The following is a 23,881-nucleotide window of genomic DNA, read 5'->3' on the forward strand; positions in this document are numbered from 1 at the left end:
TCTTACTCATAGTGGTTGCAACATCTATTGGTCAAGTCCTATCTCCTTTCCTAGAGCCCACTGCCTAAGGTCTTTAAGACCCTTTTTAAAACCCACATTTGTCAGCAAAGGTTCAGCCAATCAATCTAGCAGCATCTTCTTTGTTATGCTTGATTACACCTCGATAAAAACTTACGGGGTACTTTTACATACAATAGGTGAACAAATGTACACAATGCAATTTCTGATTTGTTCTTTCCTTTTAAAAGTGTTTACTTAAACCATTATCTAATGGGCCTAGAGAATTAAAGAGAATAGCTTCCCAAGCTATTTTCTATTCACAATTTATGGATTGTTGATGCTATACCCCTTTGTTTTTAGCACTGTCTATAAAGTAATTACATCAGGACATGCGCAAAATTCAACTAAGCATTGTCTACTTGCATTTGTTGAAAAGAGAAAATCAAACCTTTGCTGAATCCACTTAAATTTAAAACTTGAATTAGTGCCACCATTGCAGGCAAATTTTACAATTTATGAACAGTGCCCAAATGTGAGAAACAATCTCAGTTTATTACCAAGGAGAGAAAAGCTTTTAACTTTTCATCTACTTTTACCTGCAGCAGAAATAGCATGAAGCAAACATTTTTTCTAGCAGTGCTGTACCACAAGTATATTCAGAGTATACTATCCTTTTGTTTCAAAGAGCTTAGGAGGCTCAACAATAATAAGGATTAAATGCATTTTGTTTAGTCCTCATTATTACAACTTCCCACATTAAAGTATATTGAACTGATGATTTCCCACTGGTACAGTGAACAGCTGGAATTTCCATATCAAAGGGCAGGAAACATCACAAACTACCAAAGGCAGAAGGAACAGCCTAAGGCACTTTATAGAGATGTAAACCAGAGGGATATCATAGGATGAATGGCAATGGTAACTTGCAGTCTGACAAACAGTAATAAAACAATCGACAATAAGCAAAAATTATTAACCTCTTAAGCGTTTCCAATTTATTATTTTCGATTTATTTTAACCGCAGTATTATTTTTGCTTTAGTGTGGTATAATGTGAACAGAACACCACAATGCATATGATTCACTCAATGCTCAGTCCACGTTACTATCAAGTCAGCTCTGAAAGTCTGGCTAAAGCACTAGCAATGACTATGACTCAAGTCGTCCCATGTTTCAGAGAGCAGGGTGACACGGTGGCACAGTGGTTGGCACTGCTGCCTCACAGCGCCAGAGACCTGGGTTCAATTCCTTCCTCAGGCAACTGTCTGTGTGGAGTTTGCACATTCTCTCCGTATCTGCCCGGGTTTCCTCCGGGTGCTCCGGTTTCCTCCCACAGTCCAAAAATGTGCAGGTTAGGTGAATTGGCTGTGCTAAATTGCCCGTAGTGTTAGGTGAAGGGGTAAATGTAGGGGAATGGGTCTGGGTGGGTTGCTCTTTGGAGGGTCAGTGTGGACTTGTTGGGCTGAAGGGCCTGTTTCCACACTGTAAGTAATCTAAAAAAAATAGACTTTTGACTGGTTGGAAAATTGACTTTTAGAAAGGCTTTCAGCCATAAAACGACTGCAAAGTTGTGAGAATCTTCACAATTAATTTAAACACGAGACATGAATATGAACAAACAGGTAGAAAAGTGGAGGGAAATGAATCAACACAACAACAAATTAGCGCTCAATGAATTTATTTTTCATTAAACGTTTTCCCCGACTTCAACAATAACAAAGCTTCATTCATCAATTTAATGCAGTGACAACCTCAGCTATGTTTATTTTGCAGTCAAGAAAGGGAAAGAGCAAGAGGTCTGTTCTCAGACTTTCACTCAACCCCCTCACATTAGTACCAGTGGCGTTGACACAATCACCCTTCTAACGTGTGCACCTGACCAAGACTGACATCCTCTCCCCGCCCCAAACAAAGCATTTCAAAAAAGGGAGGAACAGCAAGTTGGCCATCAAGTCTGCTCTGCCATTCAGCAAGATCAAGGCTGATAATCCATGACAATCTTCATTTCCACTTTCCTGCCTTTTCCTCTTAAACCTTGATCAGCTTACTGATTAAAAATCTGTCTCGACTTTGAACATACATCATACCTAGCCTCTACAATGAAGAATTCCACAGATTTGCTACTTCTCAGAAAAAAAAGAATCTTCATCTCTAAAATGGACAACCTCTGACTCGAAGATTAGGGTTACTGGTCCTAGATTCTTTTGCAAGGAGAAACAACCTCTCAGTAGCTTCTCGATCAAGCCCCTACCTAAGAATCTTATATGATTCAATAAGATCTCCTCTCATTTTTCCAAATTTCACTGGGTACAAGCCCAACCCACTCAATCTCTCCACATAAGAAAAGCCCTCTGGATGTGGGATCAACTCGTCAATCTTCTCTGGATTGCTGCCAACATCCTTCCTTAGATGAGAGAGCCAAAACTATTCACAGCTTCAGTGCATTATCTTTATTGACATGATTCTGCTTAATAAGTACTTGGATTTAAATTTATGATATTCCAGTAATCCATGAGCCTCTATACTGTAGCCATGAAGCTGCAAAAGCATGAAGCATTCAATTTAATGTTAAGACACACCATGTAAACACAGCACGGCAGGAGACTATGGAACTCTGATTCCATTACCTTTTGAGGAAGAGTCTCCTTAAATATTTATAAGACAGAGGTAGATAGATTCTTGATAAGCAAGTAAAAGTTCATCATGCCCATCTGGTGCGCAGGAACATAAAGTAATAGATCAGCAACAATCTTGTTGGATAGTGAAGTAGACCCAAGGAGCAGGGTAACCCACTCATGCTCCTAATGCGCATATTTATGTGAATGTGTGTATGATGTCCAATCTTCCGCCCCACTCCATACATCATTTTAACCTATTGCTTTCAAACTAAAAACTCTTATGAATTCATCTCTTATCACTTGTTCTCATATGGAGTTTCCATTTTAACAACCGTTAGGATAATTTTTTAAAAATTCCTGATCTGCCCCTTTTTTTTGGATAATTAGGTTTTAGTCACTTCTCTTTTTAAAAGCCACTATGTCTGGTAATGACATGGCTAAGCTCAACAACTTCTGTGCAAAAATCTACTTCCAGCTTCTCCTTTCCCTTTATCTCATTAAATTTCTGCTTGTTACTGGCTCATTGACTAATGGGAACAGTTTATTTCTTAGTCATTGAATCAGGTCCCTTCCTAATGGTCAACACTTCCATAAGATTCTTTTAAGAACAGAAAGAAATGATTCATTATATTTGGATTTCCAAAAGGTTGCATTATAGACTCATTATTAAGGTCAGAGCATGCAAAGTCAGGGAACAAGTAGGAGAATGCATAACACACTGGCTCTAAAACAGAAAACAGAGTAAGGGTGAAAGGTAGCTATTCAGAGTGGTAGAAAGTTTGAAGTATTGACGTGCAACAATTGTGCTAGGATCATAGTTGCTCGCTGATGCAAATCACTTACATGAATTTTTTAGACTCGGGAATTAAAGCACAATTTTAAATGGAGGGGAGGCTGTGGTGAAGCAGAACGTACACTGGACAAATAACCCAAAGCTCTTTTGAGGCATGGGCTGAAATCCCATCCCAGCAGTATCAAAATTTAGATTAAATTAATTAACGTGGAATATAAAGCTCATCTCTGTAATAATGACTATGACAACTATCACTGGTCACGGCAAAAACCCAACCTCCCTCCCTTTAGAGAACATCTGCCATCCTTTCTTGGTCTAACCTATGTGGTTGATTCTTGACTCTGAAATGGTCAGGAGACCTCTCATGGGCAATTAGGGATGTGCAACAAATGCTTATCCAGGACACACTCATCCCATTAATGAATAATCCCTTTAAAGAAGAGAAATAGTAAATAACACCAAGTTGGATTAATACAGCTAACATAGAACAAAAAGAGAAGAAGCTATTAATCTACTTGAAGAATAGCTGTCTAACTGGAAAATTAATTTCAGTATAACTAAGTGTAAGGAAGTACATTTTGGTATGAAGAATAATGGGCCATACGTGTTTTGGAAAATCAGTTTCTAAAAAGGAGGGACAGAACAGAAGAATTGGCAGTCAAGATACATAAATCATTAACTTGGATGGTACAGACTAATAAGGAGATTTATTAAAACAAAACAGACAAGGGGATTAATTTCTAGGATAGAATTGAAAAGCAGAGAAGTTACGTTAAAAAAGACTGGAACAATACCAGAACTGAAGTATTAAAGACATCAAGAAAAGCTAAACAGGTCGGAACTGTTTTCCTGAAATGTGGAAGACTGAGGGGTAACCAGCACTCCTCAAGGTTATGAGAGGGTTTCATAGGGAAGACATGGAAGATGGCTCTGAAAACTGGACACAATATTGTAACCATTTCACTATTTTAAAAGAAACTAAATATAAGCTGCTGCTGCGGATTTGCTTGCTCCTGCTCCTCCAAAGTGTTTGCTTGAGGCTCAAGTTGGCTTCGAGTAGGGTCAATCGGAACAGGAGATTTGCAAAATCACTCAGTAACCAAGTGAGGTTAACAATAAAGAATAACAGGTTAATCTGATTAAAAACAGAACAAGATATCACTCACTCCATCGCCTGGATACCTTAAGTATAAAGTTCAAGGTGCTCTCAGCTTTTATATGATGGCGTGTTCTATTTGTAGGAAAAGTAGAGCTTGGTCATTGCTTAGACAAATCAAAAGCCACTCCATTCAACTCTCTTTCACACAGAATTCACACTACATCTCAGAAGTATGCATTCTGTGCAAGTAAACCAATCCATAGAATGGCATTAAATATTGCTTTTGATATTGTTTAAACAAGTAATTTGAGTCTATTTAATAACGAGGAGGGCTTTGAGATTAATTTTATTATTTTGGATAGAACAAGAAGCAAAGGAGAATGAGAATAATTAATACTTTAAGTAATTTTTAAAATGCCAAAGTAACACAATTTTAATCATGCATCACATGTATTTAAAAGATTGCTCAACACTTGAATGTATACAACTGACAAACAGAAATGAAACTGTATTTCATTATATAAACTTTACCAAACAGCTTTTGAAAAAGTACAATGAGATGATGTTAGGGCAAATCTTAAGCAGCTTTACAGCTCTGTCATTCATATGGCAGCCAATCTTTTACACCAAGATGTTAAACAATTATATGCTTACATGATAAAAACAAATTAGCTATAAAATATATTTTCATACCGTATATCAAATGGGATGTATTTTGAGCAAGTTTCTGAAACTGATACCTTTCTTTCCCAAAATTTACATAACATACAAAAACAACATTGTAGAGAGGTCTCATCTATGCCAACAGTTTACATATTTTATAATTATTTTCACCAGGTGAAAGTTGCTGTTGCAATGAAAAGAATTTGATCATGTTCAGGTACAACTTTTCCGATTCTCTTCCCTGGACACTATAGCTCTATGCTTCATTAAAAGAAACTCACCTAAATTCAACCGTTACCCTCTCAGTTCTGTTAAATTAAATATCTCTATACCTTGCTTGGCTCCTACTCCACACTATATTGAATCTAACATCATCAGCTTCAATTCCTTCCTCATACCACCTGACTGTCCACGGTTTGCATTCTACACTATTCAGAACAGAACCAACACAGCACTCTCCTTAGTTTGAGTGCCTTCTGAATCATGCAGCTATACTCTGCAATTGTTTCTCCAACTTCATCTACTTCAGTAGATTACACCTTTGAAAATCTCTTCAAAGTTACGTCAATTGGACTCAGTTGGTAGCACTGTCGTGCCTTAAGTGAAAGATCAAACCTCACTGCAGAGCAGCGGACAAAATTTTGGACAAAAATCCAATCCAATCCTGAAAGATTTCTACATTTTGGAATGTATCATGTTTCAGACTAGATTATTAATCCTGCTTCTATGTTCTGTTAGACATAGATCCCACAACATTAACTAAAGAAGAAGACTCATGTTTGACACATCAGTGAATGCATCCCTCTTCAAAGTCACTGTCTGAAACACCCAAAAGATGAAAATGATTGATTAGGGAAAGTGACAGTTCAAGATTTGGGGCTCAGGTGCTCGTTGCCATAGCTGTTGGTACGTGGACTCCATCAACAGACCTGGACCTGATCAACCGGCCACTACAACCAACAACCAGAAGCAGCAGGAACAGAACTAAAGAAATTCCAGAAGATGCAGCACAGAAGAACCTCACAGGAGGCTCCAAAGCACTGAAGACGTCACCTAGACAGGGGACAAAATGTCTGCAGACCAACTTCCCAGCTCGACGAACATACCCACAACTACGGCAAAGTGACAGTAGTACGACTTCAACAACTACGTCTTCACTCTGCCTTACAGAAACAATGAGTGGTGACAGGATAGGAGAAAGTAGAAGGGGGTCAGATGCAGTTTGCCTTGCAAGACGTGTTCCATTGCTGTTGGCATTATGTCCAACAGGTGGTCAAGCTCAGTAGGTAAGCCAGAGCACCTGATGTGAAGGACAAGGCAACAAAACAGATACCTGTTCACACACCATCTAGCGGGAACTGTCCTGAACCTTATTATCTATTGTCGTTGTCCAAGATTCTCTTACCAATCTTTCCGGCAAGAATTATCTGCAGCTTGCTTCCTTATTACACAAACAGTGGAAAACGCTAAATATTTATCTCCAGAGGAAAGGCTTTTAGCCATCACCATTCATTAGACTATTTATTACAGTGTGCATGATTACAATAGTGGAGGGACAGGAACAACTTTTAAGAGCTTAGTGATAAGCAGAAGGTAGTCACAACTGGTGTTTCTTTTTCAATAACAAGTCAATATAGTTGGGGGGAGGCAAGAGAGATGTGCTGGGGAACAAGCAATTGCCAAATCTATAGAGATGGAGAGAAGGTTATATGTTGCTGCAGTACATTCATAAGAAGATGCATGTCTACTTTTCATAAGTTCATTACATCAATATTGCTAGGTTCTGGTGTACATAGGTACAGCTTCTATACTTGCCTGTGTGATGTAAAAAGTTACCAATGAATGCATCATGAAAAAAATTCCAATTTGCATCATCATGGTCTCCACTGCCATTTTAGAAAACCTTCAATACTTCAGATACCCTTCTCCACTTCTTAAGCCATGATGTTACAGTCAGCTGCTAGCCATTTTAATTGCCTCAAGACAAAGTTACCAACCTTCCGGGAAACAGCTGCAAGCAATTCATGAGAAAAATTACCTAAGTATTAAGAATAAATGTTTCTTCTCTAGCTTTAACCACTTTTAACTATTAATTCTACAAATCATTTGAAATGAGGATATCATTTCAATTCAAAGGTCATCCAATCTCTGTTAGCTTTCAATTGTTGTGCAAAGGTAGTCTAGAGTGAGGCAGGAGTTGCCATAAAGCCATTACAGCGAGTATAGGGAATGACCTGTTGGAGTGGCATGCCATATGATGAAAATGCCAGCAATGATTCTGGCTTCTCTTAGTAGCCTTGGTTTAAGATGATGGAGTAGCATCTGGCTTCCTATACCCAGAAGGCAAGCTACCCATGGTGTACACTTTGAATATTTTCTGCATGCCCATCACATGGAACTGAAGAATAACATGGAAAATCATCTCGGGTCTGTGGTGCCTTAGATGGACAGCTACCAAACCTGTGAACCACACGCACATCAAAACCAGTTTCTACATATTTACCAGACTCCATATGGTAACAGAAAACCGACTGCAAGTTTAGTTTTGAGATTTGTAGATTAAAGTGAGGTCTTAAAGAGAAGTTTATTGTGTTACCAACAGGGTTCAACACTCTCCAAACCAACAAGCATATCCAATCCAATCTAGGAAGATCAATCTGAAATTGATCTCCAGGTATGAAAACCAATATTCTGACTTTCCAGAGAGAGCAAACTCAACAAGTTTCCACTTGTCATTGGCTGCATTTAATTTTCAACTAAACACCTAAAATATACTTCTGGGATAAATGTTTCCAGTGCAAACATGTGGTGTGAATGCTTTGTTCTGCCAAGTGAGTATTAAATAGCATTTAGCAATGACTATGAAATTTACTCAATTTACTTGCTGTTCCATGTAAACGTGTTAATTTCCTCTCTGTAACTCCTAGAAAGTCATCAGGAAGATTGTGCAAGTCCACTCAGCAGCTTGAAAAGTTTCAGACAGTGAATTGAGCTGCTATCACCAGAGTTAGCAAGGCATTGGGGCAAGTTCCTGTACAGTGCAGCTGGATCAATCTTTAGATAATGGACTTTCAATCCATTCTTGATCTCAAGCCCCAAGTATGGTGATGATTCCTTTTACTTAATATTCTATTTAAGGAGGTAATAAATTATACGCTACTTCCCAAGAAACATTTGGACAGGTAGGCACAATGCTTTTGAAGGCAAGATTCACTGGAGACCCTCACTGATGATGTTACCTACTCACGGTGATGAAACATCTGAAAACAAACCTTCAAGCTCAGCGAGCTAACCTATCATCAACCTGAGCTACAAATCTTCTCAAAAACTGCGAGCAAGATTTGTTCTTAATGAAATATTGCATTCAATACATTCATAGGGATTTATTTGGATTTAGTACCGTGGAGGAACCAGCTATCGGTGCTGACATCAGCTGAGGTATTCCTTTGGAGTATACCCACCCCAAAGGTATACCTCAGCTGGTTCCTCCACGGTACTAAATCCAAATAAATCCCGATGAATGTATTGACTGCAATATTTCATAACGAACAAATCTAGCTTGCAGTTTTTAAGAAGATTTGTAGCTTAGGTCGATAAGTAAGTTAGCTCACTGAACTGGAAGGTTTGTTTTCTGATGTTTCATCACCATGACTAGCTCAGTTGGATGGACAGTTAGTTTGCAAATCAGAATAATGCCAACAGCGTGGGTTCAACTCTCATATCAGATGAGGTGACCATAGGATTCTCCTTCACAACCTCTTCTCTCGCCTGAAGTGTGGTGACCTCAGATTAAATCACATCCGATCATCTCTCTCAGATGAGAGAACAGCTCTATGGTATGGTGACTAAAGCAACTTCACCTCTACTTACAACTTTAAGATGGAACATACAGTGCAGGCCATAAAACACAGAAGCAGATGTCAGTCATTCAGCAATCAAGTCAGTGCCATTCAATGAAATCTTGGACAATCTGAATGTCTTCAATTCCACTTTCCAACTTTATCCCTATAAACCTTGAATCCCTTAAAGATGTGAAATCAATCTCAACTTTGGATATATTTAATGACCCAGCCTCAAAGACCTCCTATAGTAAATAATTCCACAGATTTACAACCTGCAGACGAATTTACTCCTTATCGATGACGTTAATTTGAGATTATACCCACTGGTCATGGGGAAACAATTTCTCTGCACTTACCCTGTCAAGCCCCCTAAGATTCTGATACGTTTCAATAGGTTCTCCTCTCATTATTCTAAACTCCAAAGAGTACAGGCCCAATGGACTCAATCTCTACTTACAACACTAGGGATCAACTTGGGGAGCCTTTTCTGGACTGCCTCCATTGCCATTCTATCTTTCCTTAGATAAGGAGACTAAAACTGTTCTAGTTGTGGTCTGACTAATGCTTTAAATAGTTTAGCAAGACTGCTCTATTTTTATTTCTCATTCTCTTGGAAATAAAGGCCAACATTCCTGCATTCTAGCTTTTTGTAACTCATGTTTTGGATCTCCAAATGCAGCCTCTGCGCTGCAGGTTTTCTGCATTCTTCCCCATTTAAATAATATTCTTCCCGTCCAAGTGTTTTCCCCACATATGCCAAGTTTTGTAATCCCTGCATTATGAACTACATCTGAGCAGGTACAAGAAGTGCTCACCTCTAGTCCTGTGGCACAATATATACACAAACTAAATTCTTATCGCTGGTGTTAAAGCACTGAAGGTGGTCAGTAGAAATCCATTGGAAAAAGCAGAGTAGAAGATAAAGGCTGAAGAGTTTTTCCCAAAAGCTGTCAAATTTAAGTGTTGCATCAAATCCGTTGGGGCTAAACACTTGATCAACAGTGGAGTAAAAATAAGCTACTCATCCCTGGAACATTTTCAATTAGATCATATATAGTTCATCTTTATTTCAAAGTCCATTCACCTGCCCAGGATCGACAGTTCCAGCTATGCTTACCAAACAGAAATCTAAGCAAAAGGCTTCAAATTCCATCAGCCATTTTGATAGATTTTTGTACCTGCTCACCAATAACACAAAACCCAAAGACGAGACCATTTGTTCCTCCACAGTTCTTAATCTCCTGATAGCAACTTTTTATTTAACCTACTTTTCTAAACTACCTGCTCAGAGAGGTTATCACACCTCTAACAGCAAATGAGACTTGAACCTGGACCTTCCAATTAAGGGGTAAGGACACTTCCACTGTTCCACAAGAGGGCCCCAGAAAAAAAATATTCAGATGTGTGTTTCCTGGAACGAGGCGGATGACTTCACAACAGCCATTAATAAACTGAAATCAGCTCATTTTGACTATTCATGTAATCATGTTCCCATCATGTCTGCCAACCTAGTGTCACCTGCCAACTTGAATTTCTACAAGCTATATTCTCAGTATAGATTCCTGGGACTTGTTATGTTCTTCTGAACAAAATATATCTTTTTGTCATGCTTTCCTTGCTCTCCGTATATCCCTTTCCCTACATTTTTCTTCCTACTTTCCAAATAATCACTGACCCATATTACCCTTGGATTTTGTGTGCTTTATTTTTTCTAAGAATCTATCGTTAAAAAAACCTTCTGGAAATCCATTGAAGCAGCAGTTTCTACAGTAGGGGACTTTGAGTCCAGGAGGTATAACGCCAAAGGAAACAAATTGACAGCATTCCACACCAAATCCTGCCGTGCATGCTTCATCAAGCTGTCAACTACCTGGAGCCAGAGAAAGTAAATTAGTACACTGCGTTTATTGTAGCCCACATTCCTGGTTAGGAAATGTAAATTCCCAATGTAGGGCTGAACTAACTCCCAAATGAACTAAGTTTAGATGAAATTATAGGAGGCTGGTAGGTTATCAAGATTAGAATACTGCTGCATTTCAGATTTTGGGTCACAATTAGCACTTAAAGGATAAATAAAAATTCCTAACTTCTGTAACACCTCTCAGCCAGGTCTCCTGGCCCAGAAATACAGACAGTATCACTGATCCAGAAGAGCCCTGAGAGATACTTTGTTACAGGTATTTTTAATCCACCTTTTGTGATGACACTCCTCTGAAGCAAGGGAGGTTTGAACATAGGCCTTCTTCTGGCTCACTACTACTATTCCACAAAAGTCCTTAAAATTCACAACCTGTGATCGTCAGGAATTGAATTAGGTCAATCTGCTCAGAAGGCAGCAATGGTCACCACTGTACTATCATTGCTGACTAAATCGGACTTGTATGTACTGGTATAATCACCTTATTATGACACACATCTGGGGCCAATGGGACTTGATTCCCTTGAATCCATCCTTCTGGCACTATTTTGTTATATGTTTACCAATTGTTAGAAAACTACCCAATTAACTTCTCTAAAAAAATACAAAAAGAACAGGTCATTAATTTGTTCTATTCAATGCAAAGTTGGCTCTGTTCACGCTGGCAGGTATGTGAAATTGAACAGGGGATTTTAAGATGGCGTTTAGGCTAATAATGCCCAAAATAAATGCCAAATCTATTTGAAGGTTAAATCCTCAGAGCCAATGAATAGAACAATTGACTTTAGCTCTGCTTGTTTAGCAGCCAAAACAACCAGAGCAAAATAATTACTTACATCATCTGATTGCGGAGGGCTCTTGTGGCACAGTGGTCGTGTCCCTATCTCTCAGTAAGGAGGCTGGCTCAAGGTTCAAGCTCCATATGCTCCAGAGGTGAGTAATAACATCTCTGAACAAGTTAATTAGAAAACATTTGTTGCGTAGTCAGGTGGGAGATCAACACCAAAACTTCACTCATTCAAGGGATGTCTTTATTGGTTACCATACCAACGCATTTACAGTGGAGGTAAAAGCTACATCAGGGCACGAAATCCATATTGGAAGGCTCCTCTTCAAGTTTACTTTTTGGTTTTCAATGGCTGCTTTTTCATTCTCACTAACTCCATTTTAAATGATGCAATCACATGGTAACATTACTTTCTGTACTGATATATGTACTGTGTGATATTTTGCTAAAGGAAGCAGAATTAGAAGAATTCACCAATACCAACATCAATAATCAACAAACACCATTAAACTTAAAGCCCCGACACACAAAGAAGCATTAATTACACAGACACACAGGATTTAAATTGGCAGAAGACAACACATTATAAGCTGGCAATTACTACTCCTCAAAAATAACTTACGCAAACTTGAATACATAAAAATCTTCAACTTGCAGATTTGTGAGATCACATCACATATCCACAACATTTTAACCAACCTTAATACACCAAACAATAATTTAACAGCTGACTTACTGCTCATTACTAAAGCATCCATGGTGTATTCAACACACAGTTCCTGAATATACGCAGCATTAAGCTAGAGATTCCACATTCATGTGGAAGTGATTTTCTCAGTGATTTCAAGTTCTCAAAGATTATTTGAAAGCTTTAAAACTATTCTCCCTGCTTTGTTACTTGTCTCTCCGTCCCAAACTTTGTGACCTTCCAGTCTACTCACCACACTCACCCCTCGCCTTGCAGCCTCCCGTCCCTCTCTCCTTGCTCCCATCCCCTTGTAGCTTACCCATTTTCTCCCAACGTTACCTTGTGGATTTCATATCTCCCCAACTCCTTCCCCTTTGGTCTTCCCATCTATATCTCCAGCACACCATCTGTCTCTCCCTTAGCATCTTCAGCCTGTCCCTCCTCCACAAATGTGGCTTCCCCTCCCCCTGTGACCACTCCATTTCCCTTACCAAAACCCCCCCTCCCTTTTTAGCAATCAGGGACCACCACCACCTCAGCTGCTTTGGCATTTCCTCCTCCTCATCCCAAAAGCCTCCCTGACCCCTCCCTCCACCCCTGCTTCCTCTCCCCACATCTTTTTGTGATTCCCCTTCCTCACTTCCAACCCCACCCTCCCACACAATTCCCGCTCCCCCTGCAGCATTCTTGGCTTGATCTCTTCCCCTCAGTGTCTCCTGTACCCCTAAATCCCCCAGATGCCGTCTCCCTCACCTCTCAAAACTCTGCAGCGATCTGGTCTGTCCAACCCCATCCGCATTACACCCTCCCGCTTTCCCAACTTTCCCTCAGTCCAAATCCTCTTCCCTTCTCCCATCATCCATTTCCTACATTCCCCATTCCTTGCTGCCCAGTAAAATCCCTCCTATGTAAGATAAAACTGTTTCTGATGACATCTTATCACTAAACCTTGAGAGTTTGGACAATCGAAACATGTAGTAGCACAGTCACCTCCTGATCAATAAGCTCCCTCTCCACTTGAACTCTGATGCGGAACACACACTGCTTTTAAGTTAAACTGATATGGGTTTAAATTGTGTCTTCAATGCCTGCAAAATCTCTTTTTCGCTTTTCTGCCATTCGGTAAGACCTGAAAGACTTTGTTTAGCATTTATAACAGGGTACTCATCTGATTTGTTCATTGTTTTTACTGAATTCTGCAGCTACTTCATAGTTTTACCACTCTGTGGAAAAATTTTCAATTCTGTTTCATGTTTAATTTTTGCAGAAGTAGGGGTAGAAGATTTATCTGCTATTTTGACCCAAATCCAAAGCTGCAAACTAATTTTTTTTTAAGGTAAACTTCTTCTTTGTTTCCTTCTGTAAGTCCATATATTTTCAGCTTACCATTTCTGACACAACGTAATAAGTGACATCTGGGATGGTTGCCATAGACTGCACACAAAAGAACTTAGAGTCAGAGTCCCACAGCACAGAGACAGATCCATGCCGACCAAAATGTCCATCAATGCTAATTGCATTTCCCTGCACTGAGCCCCACATCCTTCCAATCCTTTCCTATCCATGTATTTGTCCAAACATCTTTTAAATGTTGTTAATCTACCTGCCTCAACCACTTCAACTGGCAGCTCATTCCATATGTGTACCACTCTGTGTAAAAAAGTTGCTTCTCAGGTTCCCTTTTATTGTTTCCCCTCAAACTTTAAACTGATGCCTTCCAGTCCTTGATTCCCCAAACCTGGGAAAAAGACAGTGCATTCACCCTATCTTTGCCTCTCAGCACCTTAAACGGTTCTATAAGAACCTCCCCTCAGTCCCCTATACTCTAAAGAAACCATCCTACCTTGTCCAACCTCTCCCTATAATTCAGATTGTTGAGTACTGACAACATCCTTGTAAATCTCTTCTGCACTCTATACAGTTTAACAACATCCTCCATAAAGCAAGGTGACCAGAACTGAACACAATACTCCAAGTACGGCCTCACCAATGTCCTGTACAACTGCAACATAAGTTCCCAAGTTCTATACTCAATGCCCTGATTGATAAAGGCCAGTGTGCCAAAACTGCCTTGTCTACCTGTAACTCCACTTTCAGAGAACCATGCACCTGAACTTCAAGGTTCACTTATAACAGAGGTAGAGATCAGATGACTGGCAAGCCAGTTAATATGTCAAGTACATTTGCATTTCTTCAAACACCCACCTTTCTCAATTTTGGTCTCAACGATTCTCCCTCCTATTCCTCCCTACTTTGATAGATGCCAGTTCATCCTGATCTCTGCTATACATGTCTCACACCAGATTTCACTAATCTATGTTGATGCTAGATAATGTCGGGTCCTTGCATCCCAGCACGTCCCTTTTAGAACCAGATGTCAAATTCTCCTCAGAGACATACTACAAATAAATAGACCCTTCAATCGCTCCAGGTCCATACTGAGCATAATCCCATGCCAGAATAGTCATGCCAGCCCCGGTGTCTGTCTGCAGTACATGCTCACACACACTAAAAAATGTGCACGTTCATCTTCTAAAGCTACAGGACATGCACTGATGAGCAGACATTCAGTTCACCCCTTGCTAAATTTTCTCTTTTGCTTGATACCCAGTTTTCTGTTTCCTCCTCCACCATTTTTCTAAATGAGGAAGCACACAAAAATGAAAATAGTTCTGCCTCCAGGGTTTCAATAGGTATTTGACCAAAACACTTTACCAAACAAGCAAACTATTATTCTGAATTATTTCCAGGCTTTTAAATCAGTTCAGACTGATGATGTAATGCTTCAACTTATTTAGACACCATTCTGTTTGCAACATGCAATCTTGCCAGCAAAAAGGTAAACCACAGCCTGAAACATGACCAGGAATAGAGAGAGAGCGAGAGAGAGAGCGAGGTGGAGAAAAAGAGACAGATAGATAGACGGCTACATCTAGACAGGAAGCTATCTAAGACAGCACCCAGTACTAGATACGCAATGCTGGATCAGAAGTTACGATGAAATGTGATGGGAATGGACTATGATAATACTGCAGCTAATTAAGCACAGATTGAGGGCTGAACCCTGTGCCTTTGAGTCTCTGTGGTTCAGCTATACATTGGATAAAGCCATGAAAGTGCTAAACTGAGAAAGAATAGTTTTAAACATACCAGATAATGTGAGTTGAAAAACATAATTTTTGCACTTTAGCTGCACAAGGCAAAGTACTCCCTAGTTTGACAATACTACAGGAATTATTACTGTGTTTATATAATAGGAGCATGTGTAGCCATATGAGCCTTCTCCACCACATTGCACCATCATGGCTAACCTCCTAGTGGCAGTAATTCTACTTTCCTTCCTGCCACCCAGCCCTCAATTATCCTCAACTTCCTTACAGAATCTGTCTAACTCAGTTAAATAACCCAACTTTCACTGCTCTCAGTGAAAACATTCACACAGCATCTACCTTGGCAAGCCCCCAACAGATGTTTCAATAAGATCATCTCACATTCTTCTAAATGCAGAATATAGGCTCATTAACCTTCAGCCCAATGATCAGCATAGTAAACATTCTCTGAAGAGTCTCCCACCCCTCCTTAAGGATATCAAATCTGCACACAAGACATTCATGCACTCACACCAATGCCCTATATAACTTTGATACTCCATCCCCCTTGCAATAAAGGCCAACATTCCTTGTGCCTCCCTAATGACTTCCTGTACTTGCATGCTGTCTTTGTGCTTCAGTTACAAGATGTCCCAGATCCCTCTGCACCATAGCATCTTGCAGTCTCTCAAATTCGCTGATTAGATTAGATTACTTACAGTGTGGAAACAGGCCCTTCGGCCCAACAAGTCCACACCGACCCACCAAAGCGCAACCCACCCAGACCCATTTACCCCACACTACGGGTAATTTAGCATGGCCAATTCACCTAACCTGCACATCTTTGGACTGTGGGAGGAAACCGGAGTACCCGGAGGAAACCCACGCAGACACAGGGAGAACGTGCAAACTCCACACAGACAGTCGCCAGAGGCTGGAATCGAACTTGGGTCTCTGGCGCTGTGAGGCAGCAGTGCTAACCACTGTGCCACCCATAATTTCTCACTCTTCCTGTCAAAGTGGGCAATCTCACAAAATACTCCATCTGTCACATTTTTTGCCCCATCACTTAATCTAACTATATCCCTTTTTTGACTCTCAGTATCCTTTCCTCAACTTGGTGTCCCAACTATCTTATTAGCATCAGCAAACCTCGATACAATACTCTCAAGTCATTTCATCAAGTTCATTAATATAGATTGTAAGTGCTTGAGGCTCTAGAACTGATGTCTGTTGCACTCCACAAGTGACAGTTTGTTAAGCTGAAAAATAACCACTGTTTCCTGTCAGCCATAGCCTTCCAAGCCTCCTGGAAAACTGAAGGAAAGCATGTATTGTACCTTTTTCAATAAAAGTGAAGGATAAACCTGGCGAGTATGGGTCAGTTATTTTAATGTTAGTGGTAGCGAAGCATTTTAGAAATTAAGAGTCATTTGGACAAGCATGGATTTAATATAAAAAAGCTGAAAAATGTGTTGCTGGAAAAGCGCAGCAGGTCAGGCAGCATCCAAGGAGCAGGAGAATCGACATTTCGGGCATAAGCCCTTCTTCAGGAATGAGGAAGGTGTGCCAAGCAGGCTAAGATAAAAGGTAGGGAGGAGGGACTTGGGGGAGGGGCGTTGGAAATGCGATAGGTGGAAGGAGGTTAAGGTCCTTCCACCTATCGCATTTCCAGGGTAATAGGCCGGATAGGTCAGGAAGAAGACTGCAGGTCAAGAAGGCAGTGCTGAGTCTGAGGGTTGGGACTGAGATGGGGGGGGAATGAGGAAGCTGGAGAAATCTGCATTCATCCCTTGTGGTTGGAGGGTTCCTAGGCGGAAGATGAGGCGCTCTTCCTCCAGGCGTCGTGTTGCCATGGTCTGGCGGTGGAGGAGGCCAAGGACCTGCATGTCCTTGGTGCAGTGGGAGGGGGAATTAAAGTGTTCAGCCACGGGGTGGTTGGGTTGGTTGGTGCGGGTGTCCCAGAGGTGTTCTCTGAGACATTCCGCAAGTAGGTGGCCTGTCTCCCCAATTCAGAGGCGGCTACATCGGGTGCAGCAGATGCAGTAAATGATGTGTGTGGAGATGCAGGTGAATTTGTGACGGAATGGAAGGATCCCTTGGGGCCGAGGAGGGAGGTGAGGGCGCAAGTTTTGCATTTCTTGTGGTTGCAGGGGAAGGTGCCGGGAGTGGAGGTTGGGTTGGTGGGGGAGGTGTGGACCTGACGAGGGAGTCACGGAGGGAGTGGTCTTTCTGGAACGCTGATAGGGGAGGGGAGGGAAATATATCCTTGATGGTGGGGTCTGTTTGGAGGTGGCGGAAATGACGAAGGATGATACAATGTATATGGAGGTTGGTGGGTGGTAGGTGAGGACCAGTGGGGTTCTGTCCTGGTGGCGATTGGAGGGGCAGGGTTCAAGGGTGGAGGAGCGGGAAGTGGAGGCGATGCGGTGGAGGGCATCGTCGATCACGTCTGAGGGGAATTTGCGGTCTTTGAAGAAATGGCCATCTGGGCTGTTCGGTACTGGAATTGGTCCTCCTGGGAGCAGATGCAGCGGAGGCGAAGAAATTGGGAATATGGGATGGCATTTTTACAGGGGGCAGGGTGGGAGGTGGTGTAATCTAGGTAGCCGTGGGAGTTGGTCGGGTTGAGTCGCCCGAGATAGAAATGGAGAGGTCTAGGAAGGGGAAGGAGGAGTCGGAGATGGTCCAGGTAAATTTGAGGTCAGGCTGGAAGGTGTTAGTAAAGTGGATGAACTGTTCAACCTCCTCGTGGGAGCACGAGGTAGCGTCGATACAGTCATCGATGTAGCGGAGGAAAAGGTAGGGGGTGGTGCCAGTGTAGCTGCGGAAGATGGACTGTTCCACATATTCTGTGAAGAGGCAGACATAGCTGGGGCCCATGCGGGTGCCCATGGCTAATCCTTTGGTTTGGAGGAACTGGGAGGATTGGAAAGAGAAGTTGTTCAGAGTGAGGACCAGTTCAGTCAGTCCAAGGAGGGTGTCAGTGGAAGGGTACTGGTTGGTACGGCGGGAAAGGAAGAAGCAGAGGGCTTTCAGGCCTTCATGATGGGGGATGGAGGTGTATAGGGATTGGATGTCTATGGTGAAGATAAGGCGTTGGGGGCTGAGGAAGTGAAAATCATGGAGGAGGTGGAGGGCATGGGTGGTGTCCCAAACGTAGGTGGGGAGTTCTTGGACTAAAGGGGACAGGACTGTGTCAAGGTATGCAGAGATGAGTTCGGTGGGGCAGGAGGAGGCCGAGACGATGGGTCGGTCAGGTTTGTGGATTTTGGGCAGGAGGTAGAAGTGGGCGGTGCGGGGTTGTTGGACTATGAGGTTGGAGGCAGTGGATGGGAGATCCCCTGAGGTGATGAGGTTATGGATGGTCTGGGAGATGATGGTTTGGTGGTGGGAGGTGGGGTCATGGTCAAGGGGGCAGTAGGAGGAGGTGTATGCAAGTTGGCGTTTAGCCTCAGCAATGTAAAGATCAGTGCGCCAAACTACCACCGCGCCTCCCTTGTCTGCTGGTTTGATAGTGAGGTTGGGGTTGGAGTGGAGGGCTGCACGTTGCGAGTGTGAGAGGTTGGAGTGGGTGAAAGGGGTGGACAAGTTTGAATAGATCGAGGGCGGATAAGAGGCCAGTTCCAACCCTCTGACTCAGCACCACCTTCTTGACCTGCAATCTTCTTCTCAACCTCTCCGCCCCCACCCCCTCTCTGGCCTATCACCCTCACCTTAACCTCCTTCCACTTATCGCATTCACAACGCCCCTCCCCCAAGTCTCTCCTCCCTACCTTTTATCTTAGCCTGCTTGGCACACCTTCCTCATTCCTGAAGAAGGGTTTTGCCCGAAACGTCAATTCTCCTGCTCCTTGGATGCTGCCTGACGTGCTGTACTTTTCCAGCAACATATTTTTCAGCTCTGATCTGCAGTCCTCACTTTCTCCTATTTAATATTAAAAAAACAGCTAGCACAGGATTTTTCAATGACAATTTGTGTTAAACTGATACAGCGGTACAGTTAATAGTAGGAACCTTCAAAGGGTGTGTGATAAAGGGGAAGGAATACGACGGATTGAGAATTAGTGAAGGAATAGGAGGTGGAAAAGGCAGCTGAGCTGCTGTTTGTAATCTTCATTGCAATAGAGTTCCTGAAGTCCTTGTACTTGCTGGAGCTGAGGGATGGTGTTATGGGTGTCTTTAAAATAAATAAAAAAATACTGTCATCTTATATCATTAACAATGAAAAATGATACAAACTCAGTACACTTAAAGAGAACAAAGTGAAAAATGTTCAGTTTTAGCAGCATGAATAAAAACTGGCTTAATTACAATGGAAAATTCTGAAGTGACGGCACTTCTGCTAAAGAAAAACAGCAAATGCATATTGTCAAACAATTCATATGACACATAGTTGTTTTAGAATTCAAGGTCGAGGGACAATAGTTTTTCAAAAGAAAAATAGTGCCATTTTAACAGGCATGCCAATCACATTTCAATGGCTTTGAATTAAAATTTCCAAATATTAAACGGCCATTTTTATGCTGATATAACAGGAATTTCATACTTCAATGATACACAAAAATCCATCATTATGTATGACTGCAATCTCAGGGCAACTGAAACTTTGGTCAGCACCTCCACAAGTCTACATGTGAATGTGGGATATCAGTGAGGTGAAATAGCACACTTTTAACTCAAATGGAAACTTTCACCAGCATTCCACCAATCTACAAGCATGATGCAATTTACATGCTGAGCAATATGCTTTGCCCAGTTACGACCTGAAGTATAATCCACAATAGGTAACAGTAAAGTTGCCATAGTTCTTCTGCAACATAGGACTTGCGTCTCATTAGAGACCGGTGACTAATGGTGGTTTAACCTTGGGTCATCATGCCTCAGGCGAGGGGAGAGATTGAGAAGGACAGCCCCTCATAGTGCAGGAATTGAAGTCACACTATTGGCATCACTCTGCACTGCAAACTAACCATCCAGCCAAATGAACCCCCACCCTACAATCCACATTTCACTTCTGCTGATTCTTATCATGAACAGTAATGCTAATCCAAACACACCCACCCTGTTAAAGTCTAATTTACCACTCAATTTGTTAAAGAATATTAATTTTTGTTTTATTCCCATTTACTAAAAGGAAGAGAACTAAAATATTTTAACAGACACTGCACACAACACTCAAAAGGTCTTGCCTGTAACTATATTTAACAAAATCTCAAGTCTATGAGCTCATCCATACAGGCAAAGCTCTCACTACGTAGGCAAATAAAAATATAGCAAGTCCACCAGACATTCCAAACATACTGCTGCACTGAATAACAGAAACAACATAGTCTCGTATGAATGCCAGGGAAATATGTCCAAGAAATGCAAAAAGCAATAGGCATTTTACCTTCATGGAAAAGGTTTCCAAATCCTCGTATAGCACAGCTCTTAGTTACCCCCACCCCCCACTGTTAATGTCAGTTTTTAAAAAAAATATGACAATTTCTTCTTGCTACTTCTCATATAGTTTAACAGACTACTGAACAATGTGATACGTTGCCTAAAACAGCTCAGTATATCACCTTTATTTATGGACACATAACTCGACTCAGCAATTCTTAATATAATTTCATTCAATGGTGAGCAATCAGCTTACTCTCAAGGTCTCTCAGACCCTGGATGACAATGTAAGTAGCTAAAAGCTACTTTTCCAATCATTCCTTTTAAATGGTGTTTACTTACTTGATCACGGTCTCCTGCAAAGCAACAGCTCTTCATAGTGCAGGAATTGAAATATCCTTGGTTATCAAACTCAAACACAGACTGTGGCGAATGAATGTCATATAATACTGGAGGGAGGCGACGCCGCAGTGCCAACAGCTGGGTCCCACTACTATTGAAGCGGACACTCATGGCACTCTGCATAGGAAGTTTTCCTCCATAACGGAGCAAGGAGCTACAAGAAGAACACAGGGGGTTACAAGAAATCCTAGCAGACTACCCACCTGCATAAATTCTGATTATTAATGCACTTTTATCTTTGCCACAAGTTTCTGTTGTTTAGAAATCTGTAATAAACCCATCTGCCTCAGACAAGGAACCAATGTTTTCAGAGAAAAACAACTTCTGCTCAGACATGTGAACTCTGCATGTTGATTAAGCAGCATCTTTTCACACCACAATTAACCGATTGCAGATTTGTCCAGAAACAGAAGCTCAATTGATAATGCAAGAATTCATATTGTCCTCAAATTCACTGGTTGAGAGTTAGCAAAACGCCTTCAGGAATAATGTATTTCAAGTCAACCCTTTCACGCTGGGATCGAAATCACTGGAATCCAGTGTTGCAGGTTTAGAGTTTTCTGACTTTTATTTCATTATTTCAATTAATGTGCCAAAATCATAAATCTTTCATAATTCTCTAACTTCACTGCCCACCAATCACAATCTCCCCTTCCAAATATTAGCTTTAGCATAATCGAAAACATATTTAAAAAGTGAGAATCTTAATGCAAATAAAATTAGGAACAGAAATATAATCTTCAAGACATGTTAGATACTCAAAGATTTCTGGATACAATGCAAACATACCTATTCTGTACATTGAACGCAGTATCAGAAAATATTTTGATCTACAACAGGATATTCATTGGCTTATTTATTTGTGAACACCTCAGGCTGTAAAGCTGATTATAGTGCATTAGAAGACATTAAATGTCACACAATCAGTCTATTAGTATACCACAATAAGCCACAAGTATTCTACCAGAACTGTCACAATGAATTCCCAATTTTTTCCAAAGTTCAGGCATTGAGACACATCTCTGAAGGAGGTGATACTTGGAAGCCAGGTCCTGTCGCCCAGAGATAGGGACAATGCTACTGCGTCACAAGAACCCTTTGACATTCCCAATCAAAGTTGACTGCCCCTCAGTCTGGTGTTTAGTGAGTGATTATGAGCATGGGAGAGAACAACAGAGGCACAAATAGATTGAACTTTGCTGGTAGATTTATTTGTTCCAATAATACATTTATTGTATAAAAATATCCCCATTCAACACCAACAGAAATAAGTATCCTGTTCCTCATGCGGCCTGTAGCTTTTCAATGAAAATCCACAAGGAGCATTCTAACTTAACATTTTTATTCACTGCGCGAGTTTAGAATTTCCTTGACAGAAATTGGTACTCATGTATCGCTGGTACGACTGCACAATACAGCCAAAGTCAGATGTCCTATAAATTAAAAATATTCACCTCGAGGATGACTAACAAAGTGCTGAGAGTAGTTCTAGAAATAAGAAAAAAAATTATTTTCTAACAACAACACCAACTCTTCTAGTTACTCAAACCTCTAATTATAACAGTAGTCTCAATTTTATATATTCTTGTTTTCTCCAGACTATAACTGGAATCTCATTGTGTATGGATTCAATTTATTATAGGAGGATCTTACTAAATCCTGCATCTTCAGTTGACAGCTTCCCATAGCACAAATAAACATTTTGAAATTGGTTTTGAAATAATAACTTTGAACCTAAATAAAAATAACTAAAATCTAAGAATTAAGATACAATATTTTGCTTTCTTCAATTTAAAAGTTATCCATTTTTTTTTCCATCAATTATATTTCTTCCACTACTGGATTGCTGAATAATGACAAATTTACAAGAAAATGTACGCATCCTCCTTCCTTATTAACAGATTTTCTGAACTAATCTATGAGAATATTTTGCTTAAAAATTTCAAAAAGAATTTCTCAGAACTCTTGGCCAAGGCAACAAAGTATGGAAAGTTGATCAAGCATTTTACATTTGTAAACAATAGAGAACAACCAATCTGTAACTGCAGTCAAAAGCCATTCCAATACAAGTTGTATAATTTGGTCAATAAGAATAGAACTCGTCTTGCTTCCTGTTAAAACGCTTGTCTTTACAAACTTCCTCAGAACAAACTGATAAAAGTTTGGGCAGCACAGTGGCTAGTACTGCTGCTTCACAGCACCACGGACCCAGGTTCGATTCCCACCTCGGGCAACTGTCTGTGTAGAGTTTGCACATTCTCCCCGTGTCTGCATGGGTTTCCTCCCACAACCCAAATATGTGCAAATCAGGTGAACTGGCCATGCTAAATTGCCCATTGTTGCATTGGTCAGGGGTAAATGTAGGGAAATAGTGGGTTACTCTTCAGAGGATCAGTGTGGACTTGTTGGGCCAAATGGTCTGTTTCCACACTGTAGGGAATCTAATCTAATCAAAATGGCAGACTCGATCTAAAAGATAGCCGAAGTGCTTACTTCAACCATGTATTTCCCTATCATGGTTTAAGGCACTCAGTTATAATTAAAAGTATATCATTATTACTAATTATTAGAAAAAGCTGGTACGCTGTACAGATCATA

At 40.9% G+C, this 23,881-nt stretch overlaps 1 protein-coding gene across 1 annotated transcript in view; it reads right to left on the bottom strand.

The window, feature by feature from the left end:
• Positions 1-23,881, bottom strand: part of dcaf5 (ddb1 and cul4 associated factor 5) — a 108,243-nt gene that overhangs the window by 34,079 nt on the left and 50,283 nt on the right. Inside the window, exon 6 of the mRNA XM_060828846.1 lies at positions 21,224-21,437. Within this exon, the coding sequence (XP_060684829.1) occupies positions 21,224-21,437 (214 nt within the window). The remainder of the gene's footprint in view (positions 1-21,223; positions 21,438-23,881) is intronic.

This window comes from Hemiscyllium ocellatum, chromosome 8 (genome assembly GCF_020745735.1).
Source record: "Hemiscyllium ocellatum isolate sHemOce1 chromosome 8, sHemOce1.pat.X.cur, whole genome shotgun sequence".
NCBI classification, from domain to species: Eukaryota; Metazoa; Chordata; class Chondrichthyes; order Orectolobiformes; family Hemiscylliidae; genus Hemiscyllium; species Hemiscyllium ocellatum.